Source organism: Piliocolobus tephrosceles, chromosome 2 (assembly GCF_002776525.5).
Source record: "Piliocolobus tephrosceles isolate RC106 chromosome 2, ASM277652v3, whole genome shotgun sequence".
Taxonomy (NCBI): Eukaryota; Metazoa; Chordata; class Mammalia; order Primates; family Cercopithecidae; genus Piliocolobus; species Piliocolobus tephrosceles.
In genome coordinates, this window is record NC_045435.1 from 182,665,957 (window position 1) to 182,683,584 (window position 17,628).

The window sequence follows — 17,628 nt, forward strand, 5'->3', positions numbered from 1 at the left end:
AGGCAAAAATATATGGCAATACTTAACCATACTTAAGATAAACTAAGTGATCTGGCCTGTTTCAGTATCCCAACTCACATGCTAACAGGGGCTTGACCTGTAGCCTCAGTACCCTGGAGGAAATTATTGCATTTATTTGGTTATTTTGGTCTAGGCAGTAATAGTTCTGTCCTGGGAAAAAGACTAGCCTCAAGGCATTTCTGATTGAACGTTTTTCAATCACAGTCTTTAAACCAGTATGCCACAGAACTGCCTCTTTCCGCATGACGGCCTTTGTGGTGGATGGCAGATTTCCCTGAGGCCTCACAAAATGCTGGGCTTTCACAATGTCACTGACCGACAGCCAGGCCCAGCACAGTCTTGATGCGATTGTGGGGCTAAAGTTATTCCACCTTGTGCAATAGCTAAAGCCTTCCTTAACCAGCTGCATTCTTATAAGGTTAGAAGAAAATACTTTTTTTTTTTTTTTTTGAGATGGATTCTTGCTCTGTCGCCCAGGCTGGAGTGCGCAAACTCCAGCTCACCGCAACCTCCGCCTCCCGGGTTCCGACGATTCTAATGCCTCAGCCCCCAGAGTGGCTGGGATTACAAGTGCCTGCCACCATGCCCGGCTAATTTTTTTTTGTATTTTTAGTGGAGACGGGGTTTCACCGTGTTGGTCAGGCTGGTCTCAAACTCCTGACCTCAAGTGATCCGCCTGCCTCAGCCTCCCAAAATGCTGGGATTACAGGCATGAGCTACTGTGCTCAGTCAAAGAAAATACTATTTATGCCAGCCCTGAAACTACCCTGCAGCACATACATCAACCTTGAGGCCTCATAGTCTATCAGGGCGGGTGAAGGACATGAGGAATTAGAAAGCATAGGGGTTTTGTAGTTAGACAGGTCTGGTTCAAATCTAGACTTGTGCCTTGAACAAATTACTTACCCTCATTGAACTCTAGGTTCATTATTTGTAAAATGAAAGACAATAATAGTTATCTCAAAAGGAAAGTTGAATATGATCATTCATTTATTCATTAATTCAACATTTATTATTGCCTACTTTGTACCAGGTTCTGTTCTAGGAACTAAGGGATACAACTTTGAATAGGCAAAATCTCTGCTCTCCTGAAGTTTACTTTTTTTTTTATTTTGAGACAGAGTTTCGCTCTTGTCACCCAGGCTGGAGTGCAATGGTGCACTCAGCTCACTGCAACCTCTACCTTCTGGGTTCAAGTGATTCTCCTGTCTCAGCCTCCCAAGTAGCTGGGACTACAGGCATGTGCCACCACGCCTGGCTATTTTTGCATTTTTAGTAGAGACAGAGTTTCACCATGTTGGCCAGTCTGGTCTCAAACTCTTGACTTCAGGTGATTTGCCTGTCTCGGCCTCCCAAAGTGCTGGGATTACAGGCATGAGCCACTGCACCTGACCTGAAGTTTATGTTCTACTAAGTAGCAACAGACAGTAACATAAACCAAAAATAAATAGGAAAACACCATAACAAAATAAAGCAGTGATATAATTGAGAATTGCTTCTATTTCCCTTTGTTGTCTTCTTGGTTCAATCAGCCTGCTAAACTATATGGAACCTCATTTTCGTGGGCCACTTATCTAAGCCAGGGGACCTTGGAAAGTCTCTCATGTCTCTAATCTCAATGGCCTAATGTGACTTCTCTTGAAATATTTGGACATTAGCAGGAAGCCAAGGCTTTAGATCAGATCTTTACTTTACTTTAATGGTGGACTTGACTTTACTGGTAGATTTTTAGGCTCTCTGTGGACTGTGGAGATGACATTTGGGGGTCAGGCAGACGTTTGCGCTGCCTCTGTCTGAGAAAATTCTGTTTTGGATGTCCTGTTGAAGTTGTTGCTGACATCCTAAGCCCTTGCTGGGGTCATAATTTAATTCATCAGAATGTGTGGCTTGCAAGAACCGGCTCAGATCCTGCCCTTCAAAAACAAAACATGAGTGTGCCAAGGAAGTCCGAGGTGTTGAATGTTGCCACTTCAAGCCTAAACTTTCTAGGAACACCTAAGTGGGAGGCAGCTTCCAGTTCTCTAGGCCGCTTCTAGGCCAGAGCTGGGTTCCACAAGAGGCAGAATAGGCATATATATGCTTAAGGAACTGGCAAAACAGGCTCTCTCTCTCTCTTTGTCTCTCTCTCTCTCTCTCTCACACACACACACACACACACACACACACACACCCCAAGGTAGCTGTCAAAATCTTATGCTGAATTTTGGAACCAAAAAATCTTGAAAGATGGTATTCCAATATCACATTTTATGTAAGTTTTCTATTATATTAGATTCAAATTGCGATTTGAGGCCACAAGCTTTTAGAATTCAGGGCCTTTTTAACTTGCCAAGCCCCACACCACTCCAGGAACTTCCCCACAGCCCGGTTCTCAGAATTCATACACAAGGTCTTTCCTAAATCCAGGGTCCAGGCCAGAGAATGGAGGATGTGCTCTATTTCTTACTCAATTGCAGACCCTTTGAGAGTGCTCCCTTCTGAAGCACTCACTGTCTGAACTTACGCAGTCTCACACTTAATTACGCACAATGAGCAAGACTGTGATGTGATAATTGGTGTCCTGGCTTATTTTAGGGCAAATCTATGGGAGGGGGAGGCCTCCTGGACCACTGAGCAATTCATTTACATTAGGATGTTTCTCTGTCAGTTGCAGGGAAAAAAAAAAAAAATCTTGTTTTCCTGCTGTGGTTTTGACCTTTGCCTCATCTTCTGTTGCTGTTGTAGGAGGCAAAATAAGGGTCAAGGCCTGGAGACACAAGTGCTTTGACTGAAGCTCCACTTGGCTTCCCAAGCCCAAGCTGGGTTGCACCAGGTTCCCTAGGGTGGAGGCTGTGGGCAGCTGCCAGGGACATGTGCCTGCCCACCAGCCTCTGGCCCTCACTAAGCCGGCCAATGGGAAATGACAATTGTGAGGTGAGGACTGCCTGCCCCCATGAGTACCGGGCTGTTGAGGCTGGGCCATCTCCTCCTCACTTCCATTCTGACTGCGGTGTGTGGTTCTGATTCCATACCAGAGGGTAAGAGCAATTCTGTGAAGTTCCAGGCTGGGTGAAGGGTGCATGCATAGCCTCTGTCTGGGATCACCCAGGCTTTCCTGGCCATAGCAGTGTGGGAGTGGCTACAGGTAGATACTCTGGTCAGAGCAGCACTGGTGGAGGCAGGTATGCACTGGGCTTCTTCCTCAATTCTCCCACAACCCCAAGAGAGAAAGGGTTATTTCAGGCATCCCTTCTAAGATGCCTGGAACCATTCTGAATTTTTCCCCGTTCTCTCTGTGGCAGGATACCTACTGAGGAAAAGTTAGGGTCAGTGAGGTGGGAGGGTCGGTCCACAGATGAAGTCTAATTTGATTAAGGGGGATAAGGGAATACATTGCCTCTTAGCTTGACCAGGTGGGGCAAAGGAAGAAGCATATGTGAAGGCAGCTTGAGAAAAGTCAAGCTGAGTGCTGACTTCAGATCGGAATGTGGAATCCAGCTCTGCCACTTTATTCTATTCAGCAAATATTTACTGAGCAGATCCTATGGTCCAGACAGTGGGGTGGGTTCACGAGATACAATGATGAGTGTGACATGGTTGTTGTCTATAGATTTGGGGATATCTGTAGGTATGGGGGTATCTACAAGGTAATCAAGAGGTTCTAATGAGGTCCGGCGCGGTGGCTCACACCTGTAATCCCAGCACTTTGGGAGACCGAGGCGGGCGGATCACCTGAGGTCAGTAGTTCCAGACTAGCCTGATCAACATGGTGAAACCCCGCCTCCACTAAAAATACAAAAACAGCTGGGTGTGGTGGCAGGTGCCTGTAATCCCAGCTACTCGGGAGGCTGAGGCAGGAGAATTGCCTGAACCTGGGAGGCAGAGGTCACAGTGAGGCGAGATCTTGCCACTGCATTCAAGCCTGGGTGACAGAGCGAGACTTTGTGTCAAGAAAGAAAGAGAGAAAGAGAGAAAGAGAGAGAGAGGAAGGAAGGAAGGAAGGAAGGAAGGAAGGAAGGAAGGAAGGAAGGAAGGAAGGGAGGTTCTAATGAGATAAAATGAGAAGAGCCTGGCATATAGTTGGAACTTATGAAAAATTGTAATTAAAAAAACATTTTCTGACAGAAGAAACTGGATCTACCTGGTTTTTGTGAAGCCTAATCCCGGTCACCCCAGGGAGTGCTGTTTCTGAGGCGTCCTGGTGGTTTTGAGCTGTAGATGCTGAAGGTCAGAGTGGGAGGGATTTTACAGGTTAGATCAGCCTCTCTTGTGTTAGAGGACGTGGATCCCTGGTCTGGAGAGGTTCTGGTTTTTAGATCAAGCCTCGCAAAGGGTGGCACCAACTCACTCCTAGGGCCTCCGCTAGAAGGAAGGCCAGCTCTGCCTAATTCAGTTGGGGAGATGGGGGTCCCTTTATGCTAGCAGAAAATGTCGGAAGGAGCATGATGGTGTCAGCTTGGCTCAGGAGGGCCAGTGGTACACAGGGAGTCCTGCAGCTTCCTTAGCAGTCCCTGATGCCACTCTTCCTTAAGTCTTGAGGAGTTTTTTTGGCATAATCCAGGCTCACTGCAACTTCCGCCTCCTGGGTTCAAGCGATTCTCCTGCCTCAGTCTCCCAAGTAGCTGAGACTACAGGCATGCGCCACCACGCCCAGGTAATTTTTGTATTTTTAGTAGCGATGGGGTTTCACCATGTTGGCCAGGATGGTCTCAATCTCTTGACCTCATGTTTCACCTGCCTCGGCCTCCCAAAGTGCTGGTATTACAGGCGTGAGCCACTGCGCCCAGCTGAGGAGTCTTAAGCCGAGATCACAGCATTGCACTCCAGCCTGGGTAAAAAGAGCAAAATTACATCTCAAAAAAAAAAAAAAAAAAAAAGAATAGACACAAGACTGGCTCCTTTTTTTTTTTTTCTGGGACAGGGTCTCACTCTGTCACCCAGGCTGGAGTGCAGTGGTGCAATCGCAGCTCACTGCAGCCTCGATTTCCTGAGCTCAAGTGACTCTCCCATCTTAGCCTCCTGAGTAGCTGGGACTACAGGTGTGTGCCACCATGCCTGCCTAATTTTTAAAAATTTTTTGTAGAGACAGGGTCTCGCTATGTTGGCTGGGCTGGCCGCAAACTCCTGGGCTCAGCAGTCTTCCCATCTCAGCCTCCCAAAGGGCTGGGATTATATCCTTGCTCCTTTTAAGGTGGCTGTAGGGACAAACTTTCCACTACTCCTTGTCAAGCCAGTGGACCGGTGGCCCCAGCCATACGGCTAAAGTCAAGCCAGCGGACCGGTGGCCCCAGACATACGGCTAAAGTCAAGCCAGCGGACCGGTGGCCCCAGACATACGGCTAAAGTCAAGCCAGTGGACCGGTGGCCCCAGCCATACAGCTAAAGTCAAGAGGTGATGTCTTTTGGAGAGTAGATGCTGTCAATCAGGAATTTCCATCAGAAATGCCATCATGTGGAGTGAGACTTATCCTAAAAATGTGGTGGTGGGGGATGCTCTGTTTTATTAGTTCCTTGAGAGTACGTGTGTGTGTGTGTGTGTGTGTGCGTGCTCATGTGGATGGGTGTATATGTGTGTGGGGGGGTGGTGCATATGTGTGTGGATGTGTGGATGTGGTGTGTGGGTGTGCACGTGCGTAGGTGGAGGTGTGTGTATGGGTGCGGGTAGGTGTGTGTGCTGGGCATGGAGATATTGACAGCTCTCCCAGGGCTGAGTGAAGGCTCTCAGGTAAAACTCCTGGGAGCTAGGCAAAGCTGAGTTGATTCCCGGTTATGCCATTTATTATTGGGTTGCACCGTGTGAAACTGCCAATATTCTACATTTTGACTTTTATTTATTTTTATTTATTTATTTATATTTTTGAGATAGAGTTTCACTCTTGTCGCCTAGGCTGGAGTGCAGTGGCGCCATCTCGGCTCACTGCAACCTCTGCCTCATGGGTTCAAGTGATTCTCCTGCCTCAGCCTCCCAAGTAGCTGGAATTACAGGCGCCTGCCATCATGCCCACCTAATTTTTGTATTTTTAGTAGAGACAGGGTTTCACCATGTTGGCCAGGCTGGTCTGAAACTCCTGACCTCAGGTAGTCCACCCACCTTGGCCTCCCAAAGTGCTGGGATTACAGGCATGAGTCACTGTGCCCAGCCTATTTTGACTTTTAAAAATGGGAGTTTGATATAATTCAATCCAGTGGTTGAATTAGCTAGCAGCTTTCTCTCTCCAAGTCTCCGGTTCTCCTACATGTTAGAGTCAAAAGCAGGGCTATGGGAAGATTAAGTAAAATCAATTTTGAAAGTGCCTTATAGGGCCGGGCGCGGTGGCTCAAGCCTGTAATCCCAGCACTTTGGGAGGCCGAGACGGGCGGATCACGAGGTCAGGAGATCAAGACCATCCTGGCTAACACGGTGAAACCCCGTCTCTACTAAAAAAAAATACAAAAAACTAGCCGGGCGAAGTGGCGGGCGCCTGTAGTCCCAGCTATTGGGGAGGCTGAGGCAGGAGAATGGCGTAAACCTGGGAGGCGGAGCTTGCAGTGAGCTGAGATCTGGCCACTGCACTCCAGCCTGGGCGACAGAGCGAGACTCCGTCTAAAAAAAAAAAAAAAAAAAAAAAAGAAAGAGCCTTATGAAAATTAAACTCCAAGGAACTCGCACCAGCGTCAGTGTTTTCATGTTCCTCATGTCACATGATCACATTTAGCGGATTAGGAAGCTGAGTCTGAGAAGCTCCGTGTGATGCTTTCGGAGGCCCTGTGACGTGATGGAAAGCTCACTGGTTTGGAAGTCAGAACGGAGTCTCTCAGGGATCGTTTCCTTAATCTGTCAGTTTCCTCATCTCTAAAGTTGGGGTCATTTCTTTCCTTCATGGAGTTATTGTAAAGATGAAAATAAATAATGTGTAAAATCTAGCATGGGAGCTGGCTTCTATAAGGTTCTAATAAGTGCATTCCTACTCCTTCCCCTCAGCCTTCCCATTTGTAAAAGCAAGGCAGGAGGGAAGTGATTTTGGGGCCCCTTGTGACTCTGACATTTGAGGATTTTGTATGCTTTGTTTTGAGACAGAGTCTTGTTCTGTCACCCAGGCTGGAGTGCAGCTCACCTCAAATTCCGCCTCCCAGGCTCAATTTATGTCTCAACCTCCTGAGTACCTGGGATTACAGGCAGGCGCCACTACCCCCAGCTATCTTTTTTTTTTTTTTTTTTTTGTATTTTCAGTAGAGACGGGGTTTTGCCATATTGGCCAGGCTGGTCTTGAACTTCTGACTTCATGTGACCCACCCATCTCAGCCTCCCAAAGTGCTGAGATTACAGGCATGAGCTACTGTGCCTGGCCAATTTTGTGTGCTTTAATGCTCTTTTCTGCTGGAAGAATTGGCACCAGGTTTGGTGACCTCTTTACCCCATACAGCTCTGCCTCCTGCCCGTCCCAGAGGGGACCCTGTCCCTGCATTTCGCAGGATTCTGCTGTTGCAACTGAAATTCCAGTAGGTCAAAGTGAAATTTCTCATACATTTTAACACGAAGATAAATGATCACAGTATGGCCCTTGAGGATCCCGAGAACACCATGGTCATCCCTTTGTATAATTTTAACGGCAGACAAATCCATGCCTGTGTGAGGTTTGCCAGGAAAGCCAGTGCAGGAGAAAACCAGAACAGCCATTTGGACTTCAGATCGCACCTCTGCCCTCTTTCACTTGATATCTTTGGGCAGAAATTACTGAACCTGTTTGGTCCTCAGATTTCTTCTGTGGGAATTGCATCCTACCTCTGGGAGTTGTGTGGTCACATTGAGGTTAAAGGGGTGATGGCTGTGTAGCAGTGGTCCATACATATTTGTTTGCTTCCTTTCTCTTCACTTATGTGTGGAGCACCTTATGAGTTTATAAAATACTTCTTCACACGGTGAAACCCCGTCTCTACTAAAAAATACAAAAAACTAGCCGGGCGAGATGGCAGGCGCCTGTAGTCCCAGCTACTCGGGAGGCTGAGGCAGGAGAATGGCATAAACCCGGGAGGCGGAGCTTGCAGTGAGCTGAGATCCGGCCACTGCACTCCAGCCTGGGCGACAGAGCTAGACTCCGTCTCAAAAAAAAAAAAAATACTTCTTCATACTTTCTATCAATTGGTTCTCACAATGCTATTGTGAAATAGGTTAAATGAGGATTACTGTCCCACATTTATAGGCAAAGAGCATGAAGTTGGGGAGGTTGAATGAAGGCTGGAAATTCACCCAGAGAGTTAGGTGAAGCCTAGACTAGAAGCCAGGTCACTTGCTTCATAATCTGCAAGTTTTTTTTTTTCTTTTCTTTTTTCTTTTTAATTGCGATACAGTTTTGCTTTTGTTGCACAGGCTGGAGTTCAACGGTGCAATCTCAGATCATTGCAACTGCTGCCTCCCAGGTTCAAGCAATTCTCCTGCCTCAGCCTCCCGAGTAGCTGGGATTATAGGCATGCACCACCATGCCTCGCTAATTTTGTGTTTTTAGTAGAGACAGGGGTTCACCATGTTGGTCAGGCTGGTCTCAAACTCTAGACCTCAGGTGATCCTCCCTCCTCGGCCTCCCAAAGTGCTGAGATTACAGTGGAAGTCTTTTTATGCTACTTTTTTCTTGTATCCCTCACCCCATGGGGTGGAATATTGAAAAGCAGGATGTGTGACCACAATACTTTTCTCCTCCTGGACTATGTCTAAGAGTCTGTTATTGGGTTCTGAAGACCAGAGTTTAATTTCCTGTCTCTCAAAATAGTTGTGAGAATTGAATGAGATACCAAGGGAGGAAAGGGTTTCAGTATTTTCAAAAATTTTAAAAGTCCGCAAAAATTTTAGTTTTAATACAGATAAAATAGATCCCTTTATTTTATAAAAAGTAACAAAATTTGTTATTTAACAACTATGTTGTTTATTAATTTTGCCTTTTTGTATGCTGCCAGGAAAGAAATATTAAGAAATCTTACGTTGATTATGGTGAATCAGAAGGTCTGCCTGGATTTTTTATTGCTCTAACTGTACAGCTAATCATACAATCTCAAATTTTTTTAAATGACATTTCAAGGGTGTACTTAGCTGCGTAACTCCTTCATTGCCAAAAGCTTTGTCACCAAAAATAATTAAGCAGATGCCTGAGTTACTAAAGGACACATAACAGAGTTGAGACTTAGGAACTTTTGGTGCCATGCTAAGTGCACAGGGACACAACAAATAGCATTTTACAAAGGCAAAGAACTGTGACACTTGAGATTTAGCTTCTTGATCCATGTAAAAGTTTTCTTTATAGGCATAATTGAGTTTTAGATCATAGTACTCAATATTACTTAGTAATAATTTTTTTTTTGATAGAAATAGAGTGTAACAGGCTGGGCACAGTGGCTCACACCTGTAATCCCAGCACTTTGGGAGGCCGAGGCGGGCGGATCACTTGAGGTCAGGAGTTTGAGACCAGCCCGGCCAACATGGTGAAATCCCATCTCTACTAAAAATACAAAAAATTAGCCGGGTGTGGCTGTGGATGCCTGTAATCCCAGCTACTTGGGAGGGTGAGGCAGGAGGCGCTTGAACCCCGGAGGTGGAGGTTGCAGTTAGCTGAGATGGCGCCACTGCACTCCAGCCTGGCCCACAAAGCGAGACTCCACCTCAGAAAGAGAGAGAGAGAAAGGAAGGAAAGAAGGAAGGAAGGAAAGGAGGCAGGGAGGGAGGGAGGGAAACAAAGTGTAGCAATGGCAATATCTAAAAAAACAGATATTTTTATATGTTTGTAATTTTATATATATGACCCCAACTTTAGAGATGAGGAAACTGAGAGATTAAGGAAATGATCCCTGAGAGACTCTGTTCTGACTTCTAAATCAGTGAGCTTTCTATCATATCACGGTGCCTCCGAAAGCGTTACACAGAACTTTCTAGTGTCAGCTTCCTAATCCGCTAAACGGGATTATGTGAGGTGAGGAACATGAGAACGCTGACATTGGTGAGGGTTTCTTGGAGTACAATTTTCATGTGGTATTTTTAAAACTTATTCTACTTAGTCTTCCCAAAGCCCTGCTTTTGACTCTAACATGTAGGAGAACCTGAGACTTGGAGAGGGCAAGATGCGAGCGACAGAGCAAGACTCCGTCTCCAAATAAATAAATAAGTAAAATAAAAAAGAACACAAATAATTCTGAAAGATTTTTTTTTGAAAATTAGGCATGTTTGCACTGGTCTTCAATTGTTATTAATTGCCAATTTCCCACCCAGAATTAAGTTGGAATGCAACTTTCCTTTTCAATCAGAGTCCGTTCTTAGTCTTGGAAACTTCCAAGGCTCCTGTGCTCATCCTGCTCTTGTATTTCCAGCACCTCTACCCCATGCCACTGTCATGGAACCTAGGCTGATTGCACCTATTAGTGGAGAAATCTGTCCATAATACTGAAATGTGGGCACAAAGGGTGTTCCCTTAAGGTAGGAGAAAGGGATCTTTATTTTTATCAAAGGGGGAGGAGCCAGAAAACTCCAGAGACCCCTGAGTTTGTCCTCTCTCCAAGGTTTTGCGGTAAGCCCCCAGTCACCCTTTATCTCTGGGGCCTTCTTTAGCTGGCTCCACCCGTTCACATATTCTGGATTCTCTCCTCTCCTCCTATTTCCCAGTGGAAAAGGATGGAGCCTCACAGATTCTTCCCATTTCTGGAGAAAAACACGCATGGAGCTCAAAGTTCTTCTCAGTTTTATTGCCGAAGCCATAATAAGAAAAGGCAGAGCTGGCAAGCAGTCAGGAAGTTTAAAGATGCGTGAAATCTTTAAAGTCTCAGAACAAGAATTCTCCTAAAATACAAAAGGGGCTTTGCTGATCTCTCCTTGGCTTCTCATGTAACTCACTTCTTTTTTCTTATCTTGAGACTAGTCAAACCTAAGCTGTTTCTCATTTTATTTCCAGCAGCTATTGAGAACACTCTCCTGAACTCTTCAAATTCAGTAGAGGGCGACAAATGTACATATAAATGATAGTAGCGGGTCTTAAAGACTCATGACACCTAAAAGGGCAGCACCCAAGACTGACTGCACCTGTTTCTGTTGCTGTTTCTGTCTCTCTTCTCTCTGTCTGCCATTTCATTCTCAGTTGTTACTTTACTTATAAGATCATATTAGAACCTGATGTTTGATAAATGATGCATCAGATCTATAGTGAAGGAAAAAATGCAATTAAAGTTGTTGTAACAGCTAGTCTTCAAGTGGGGAGAAATCATTTGAGTACCTTAGGTCACAGCTTACATCAAAACAAAAAATCAGAGCTACATTAAAGAGTGAAATTTTAACTGTATCAAACAATAGAAAAAAACAGAAGAAAATTGAATACTTACTAAATCTTAGCATGAATAACAACTACTTAGCACTTAGAGGCAAGGGCCGGCTGTGGTAGCTTATGCCTTTAATCCCAGCACTTTGGGAGCCCAAGGCGGGAGGATCTCCTTGAGGTCCGGAATTTGAGAGTAGCCTGGCCAACATGGTGAAACCCCATCTCTACTAAAACTTGCAAAAATTAGCCGGGTGTGGTGGTACATGCCTGTAATCTCAGCTACTTGGGAGGCTAAGGCATAAGAATCGCTTGAACCCGGGAGGTGGAGGCTGTAGTGAGCCCAGATTGTGCCACTGCACTTCAGCCTGGGTGACAGAGTGAAACCCTCTCTCAAAAAAAAAAAAAAAAAAAAAAAGGAAACTAGAGCTGTGAGGTACCATTATTTCTTTTGCTCACTAAACGGACAACACACACATGTTTTTTATAATACCCAAAGCTAATGAGGGTAGTTAAGGTATGCCCTTTTATACACACACTAATGTATAACATATACTGCCATGTGGGGATATGTTTCAGGAGACTTAAAACTGTACATACCTTGGCCGGGCGCGGTGGCTCAAGCCTGTAATCCCAGCCCTTTGGGAGGCCGAGACGGGCGGATCACGAGGTCAGGAGATCGAGACCATCCTGGCTAACACGGTGAAACCCCGTCTCTACTAAAAAATACAAAAAACTAGCCGGGCGAGATGGCGGGCACCTGTAGTCCCAGCTACTCAGGAGGCTGAGGCAGGAGAATGGCGTAAAACCCGGGAGGCGGAGCTTGCAGTGAGCTGAGATCCAGCCACTGCACTCCAGCCCGGGCGACAGAGCGAGACTCCGTCTCAAAAAAAAAAAACAACTGTACATACCTTTTGGTCCAGTATTTTTACTTCTGGGAATCTGTCATAACAGAATAATAATCTTGGGGAAAGCTATATACCTAAGGATATTTAAAATATTATTTAAAAATCAAAGTATAATTTCTTAAAGAATATAAAATAATATTTAAAATGAAAATATGCTAGAAGTTTGATGAAATATAAATGGTCGAATATATATTGATTATATCCGCTTACTAGACTAGCACTCTGAGACATTACAAATAGTGATTATAAAAACTAGAAAATGACAAGGGAAAAATAGAGGAATAAAGTTTTACATAAAGTATGATTTCCACTATGTTTAAAAATAAACAGAGACATTCTTGGGGTTGAGGATTGTTTTCTTTTCCGTCATTTCCAAAGAACTACATAACTATTATTTTTAATGAACTACATATGTAATATATACATATAGTTTATATGTATATACAAAGTTTATCTCATGTATATGATAAAGATGAAAGATGAGTTGGTTGTGCCACGTGAAGAGGGCAGTATAGCGCCCAGGTAATGGAGCATAGGAGTGGGATTCCAGATACCAGGCGAATCACGGTCTTTCTTTCATCCCTCACAGAGGAATAGGTTTGTCTTCAACAAACCTTCAGTTGTCCTGAAGACAAACCTAATTCTGGAGACGTCATATAATCTAGAAGAGACAAGCAAACTGATGAAAAATAGTGAATCTTTAAGGTAAAATAAAGCACATGGACTACACTTTGTTTAGAATCAGATTCTTGGGATTAGCCACATTAATCCACAGAGGGTCTTACTGATGCCTCTAATCCAGGATCCTAGGGTCTATTTCTCTCTGTGAGATGCTTTCTCCCAACCCCTTGGTGAGAGTGGGAAGACTAAGACCTCAGCAATCAGAGGTGGGGGCCTAAGATCCCCCTAAGATCAGAGGCAGAATCTGAGAGGGGACAAAAGTCCCTATACCTGTATTGGGCCCTTTTCTGGGAGGGGGATATTGAAGAATGATTTTGAGACAGGGAGTCCTTTGACTACCTGTGCCACTTGAGCTGTTTGCTAGGGCTCCAGAATACGTGTTTCAAATACGTTCCCCACTCCCTCCTTCCTTCTCTCTTCCACTCTTCCTTTTTTCTTCCTTTCTTCTTTTCCTTTCTCCTTCCCTTCCTTTCTCTGGCTCTCTCATGATTTCTTTTCCTCATTATAAAAGTACTTATTTAGTCCTTACTCTGCTATTAGTGTGTTAGTCTTTGCCCCCTGGTACTTGCTGTTTAATGGAGAAATGGGTGAGTGAAACAGAAATTACAGCAGAGTGCAATAGAGTGCAATAGAGCTAAGCTAGGTGTCTAAATCCATTCTCACACTGCTATGAAAAACTACTTGAGACTGTGTAATTTATAAAGAAAAGAGGTTTAATGGACTCACAGTTCCACAGGTGGTACAGGGGGCATGGCTGGGGAGCCCTCAGATAACTTACAATCACGGTGGAAGAGCGAAGCGGAAGCAAGCACATTATATGGCAGCAGGAGAGAGAATGAGGGAGGGGGAGAGAGAGAGAGAGAGAGAGAGAGCACATATAGGGGAAGTGCTACACACTTTCAACCAGATCTTGCGAGAATTCACCTACTATCATGAGAACAGCAAGGGGGAAGTCAGCCTCCATGATTCCATCACCTCCCACCAGACCCCTTCTCCAACACATGTCGACATGATATTTGGGAGGGGACACAGACCCAAACCATATTACCAGGGCACTGGAGAAACACAGAGGTGAAAGAACAAACCAAGGAGTGAGGTGGAGAAGAAGGAGGACTTCCTGAAAGAGATGACATCCAAACTGGGCCCTGAATAGAGATTAGACAGGGGAGGAGGGGCAGCTAAAGGTGGCCCAGGCAAACAAAGGGCCAGTGGATATGTTCATGGGATGATGTGTCTCTTGTTGTCTGTTTAACTCAAGGTGAGTCTCTCTCTCTCTTTCTCTTTCTCTCTCTCTCTCTCTCTTTCTCTGTGTGTGTGTGTGTGCGTGCAAATGTAATATACCAAATGGTCAAACATGTGCCCCAGGAGAGGGGTAGAGGAAGAAAGAATGAGAGAGTAAGAAGGAGGTATAGACACAGAAAATGAGAGAAAAAAGGGGAAAGCAAAAGAAGAAAGGAGCCAGGGGAGAGAAGCTGGTTAGCACCGACTGGAGCAATCTGTGTCATTGTACTTGGGAAACTCAAGGATGGATTCTTGGCAAGTCGACTCTTGGAGCTTTCCCTATGCTTGGTCCTGTGCTCAGATATGGAAAACTTAGAGAAGTGTCTTCTGTGCAATCACTGAATTCATAATCTTGCTGAGGAAAGGAGACTACACACAGGAATAATGTTAAGTATTACAAATTTTGGGGCAGAAAGAGATCAAGGTGGGCTGCAATATTCAGAAAAGTCTTCCTGGAAGAGTTGTATACTGAGAAAGCAGCTCCTAGAATTGGACTCTGCTGAGGTGGATGGAGTCCTGTGTAGGTATCAACTGGGTGTGCTGTGTGGGGTCTGTCTCTCCATGACTGACAGTGCACATGTGGATTCCAGGGCTCAGGATGCTGTTGCTGGGAGCTGTTCTACTGCTATTAGCTCTGCCCAGTCATGGCCAGGATACCACAACTCAAGGGCCCGGAGTCCTGCTTCCTCTGCCCAAGGGGGCCTGCACAGGTTGGATGGCAGGCATCCCAGGGCATCCAGGCCATAATGGGGTCCCAGGTCGTGATGGCAGAGATGGCACCTCTGGCGAGAAGGGTGAGAAAGGAGATCCAGGTAAGAATGTTTTTGGCCTCTTTCATTACATACCTCCTTGACTGATATAAACTATATGAAGGCATTCGTTATTAACTAAGGCCTAGACACAGGGAGAAAGCAAAGCTTTTTTATGTAAACCATAAGTGACTAGAAGTGGATTTGAGGTTGGTCTTCCAAGGATGAGAATAGGTGATGCCTCTACAATCAAGACTTTGACTTTGCTGCATCTGCATGTCCTTTTCCATCCCCTTTCCCATCTTCACCCTCATCCTTATTCCCAATGCATTCATATTCTGATTCCTCTTTCTGCCTAGCTAACTTCTATTCCATCCAGTGGCATTCAACCACATTTACTGCATACCTGCACACCCCTGAAGGGCACAATCCTGCCTTTGGGGAACTCTTGATCTAGGTAAGATGTCTAATGTGCAAGGCTCTATTGGTGGTTACTACAAGAAAGCCTACTCTAAAAATGTCAAACTGAATGTGAACGAGTATTCAAAGTATGGAGCATAGAGAAAGTGTACTCACCATGGACCTGGAAGAAGAATGAAAGCTTCAAGGAGGAAGCAGAGCTTCAATTAGGCCTTGAATGATGGATAGGCAGAATAGAGGAGGAGAGACATCCTAGATGGAGGGGGTAGAATTGCAAAACCAGGGTTGATGGTGCCAGCACATAAAGGGCACATCATAGGGTCTATGATAGAGACCTATAGGAGATAAAAATGGAGTTGAATTTACGGTAGCCTGCCTGTCTGTGGGAGATATAGAAGGAGGAGGTAACATCTCTCTCCTTTTGGGAGCTCTTATTGGTTTCTTGCTCTATAAGTCAAGAAGGTTGTGAGTGGGAGCCACACGGATGGTAATTTAGGCTGTAACCAACCTAGGCAGGAGTTCTATTCTTTGTGGTCACTGAGGTCTTCTCATTCCTTAGGTCTTATTGGTCCTAAGGGAGACACTGGTGAAACTGGAGTAACCGGGGCTGAAGGTCCCCGAGGCTTTCCGGGAATCCAAGGCAGGAAAGGAGAACCTGGAGAAGGTGCCTATGTATACCGCTCAGCATTCAGTGTGGGATTGGAGACCTACATTACTGTTCCCAACATGCCCATTCGCTTTACCAAGATTTTCTACAATCAGCAAAACCACTATGATGGCTCCACTGGTAAATTCCACTGCAACATTCCTGGGCTGTACTACTTTGCCTACCACATCACAGTCTACATGAAGGATGTGAAGGTCAGCCTCTTCAAGAAGGACAAGGCTATGCTCTTCACCTATGACCAGTACCAGGAAAATAACGTGGACCAGGCCTCCGGCTCTGTGCTCCTGCATCTGGAGGTGGGCGACCAAGTCTGGCTCCAGGTGTATGGGGAAGGAGAGCGTAATGGACTCTATGCTGATAATGACAATGACTCCACCTTCACAGGCTTTCTTCTCTACCATGACACCAACTGATCACTACTAACTCAGAGCCTTGTCCCAGGCCAAACAGCGCCAAAGTCAATTAAAGGCTTTCAGTACAGTTAGGAGATTGACTATTATTTAGTTGGAGGTCTTTGAATATTATTCATTGATTCACTCATTCATGTATTCATTCATTCACTCATGTATTCATTCATTCATCAAGTAACTTAAAAAAAATCACATGCTATGTTCCCAGTCCTGGGGAGTTTCAGAAACATGACCAGATAACTGACTAGAAAGAAGCAGTTGACAATGCTCTTTTGCGCCCACTGTTTCTCCCGATGCTTGTATCAATCCTGTAAAGCACAGGAAACAAGCTTTCTCCTGTTTTTACAGATTGTGTCCCGAGGCTGAGAGAGTTAAGTGAATGTCTAAGGTCACACAAGTATTAAGTGACAGTGCTAGAAATCAAACCCGGAGCTGTGGGCTTTGCTCACTAGACTGTGCCCTTTTATAGAAGCACGTGGTCTCTTTGGAGTGTTGGTAGGTATCTGTTGCCCACCTCACCTGAGACCCATTGAATTTGCCTTTCCCCTTCCATCTCCCACAGACAGGCAGGCTCCCATAAATTCAACTCCATCTTTATCTCCTATAGGTCTCTATCATAGACCCTCCACCCTGCCAGCCCGTTCTGTGCTGGCACCATCAACCCTGGCTTTGCAATTCAAAAGGCAAACCTCCTCCAGCAGAGCTCCCTCAGAGAAAGTGGTTCTATGATGAAGTCCTGTCTTGAAAGGACTACTACTCAGTGGCCCCTGCACTACTCTACTTTTACCTATTTCCCTTCTCATGCTCTTCCCTACAGCTGGGAAAGCCAACTCCATCTCAACGTGCTGAACTCATCTCTGTTCCTCAAGGCCACCTGGCCAGGAGCTTCTCTGATGTGATAGCCACTTTTTTTTTTTTTTTTTGAGATGGAGTCTCACTCTATCACCCAGTCTGGTGTACAGTGACATGATCTCAGCTCACTGCAGCCTCCTTTTCCTGGGTCCAAGCAATTCTGATGCCTCACCCTCCCAAGTAGCTGAGACTACAGGCTCACACCACCACACCTGGCTAATTTTTGTATTTTTGGTAGAAATGGGGTTTCGCCATGTTGGCCAGGCTGGTCTGGAACTCCTGGCCTAGGTGATCCACCCACCTAGACCTCCCAAAATGCTGGGATTACAGGTGTGAGCCACTGTGCCCACTCGATATCTCAGGGTTTTTTTTGCCCTGCATGAGAGTCCAGGGTGT

The 17,628-nt window shown here is 45.4% G+C and overlaps 1 protein-coding gene across 2 annotated transcripts; it reads left to right on the plus strand.

The window, feature by feature from the left end:
- The first annotated feature begins 2,998 nt into the window (after positions 1-2,998).
- Positions 2,999-16,655, plus strand: ADIPOQ (adiponectin, C1Q and collagen domain containing). Of its 2 annotated transcripts, XM_023214901.1 has the most exons (4): positions 2,999-3,038; positions 6,028-6,078; positions 14,725-14,946; positions 15,863-16,655. In XM_023214901.1, exons 3-4 carry the CDS (start codon positions 14,733-14,735, stop codon positions 16,381-16,383), a joined length of 735 nt encoding a protein of 244 aa, XP_023070669.1. In that variant the 5' UTR covers positions 2,999-3,038; positions 6,028-6,078; positions 14,725-14,732; the 3' UTR covers positions 16,384-16,655. The 2 variants fall into 2 exon arrangements, with proteins under 2 accessions (XP_023070669.1, XP_023070668.1); XM_023214900.1 differs by lacking the exon at positions 6,028-6,078 and having other exon boundaries at positions 3,000-3,038.
- Positions 16,656-17,628: the final 973 nt, after the last annotated feature.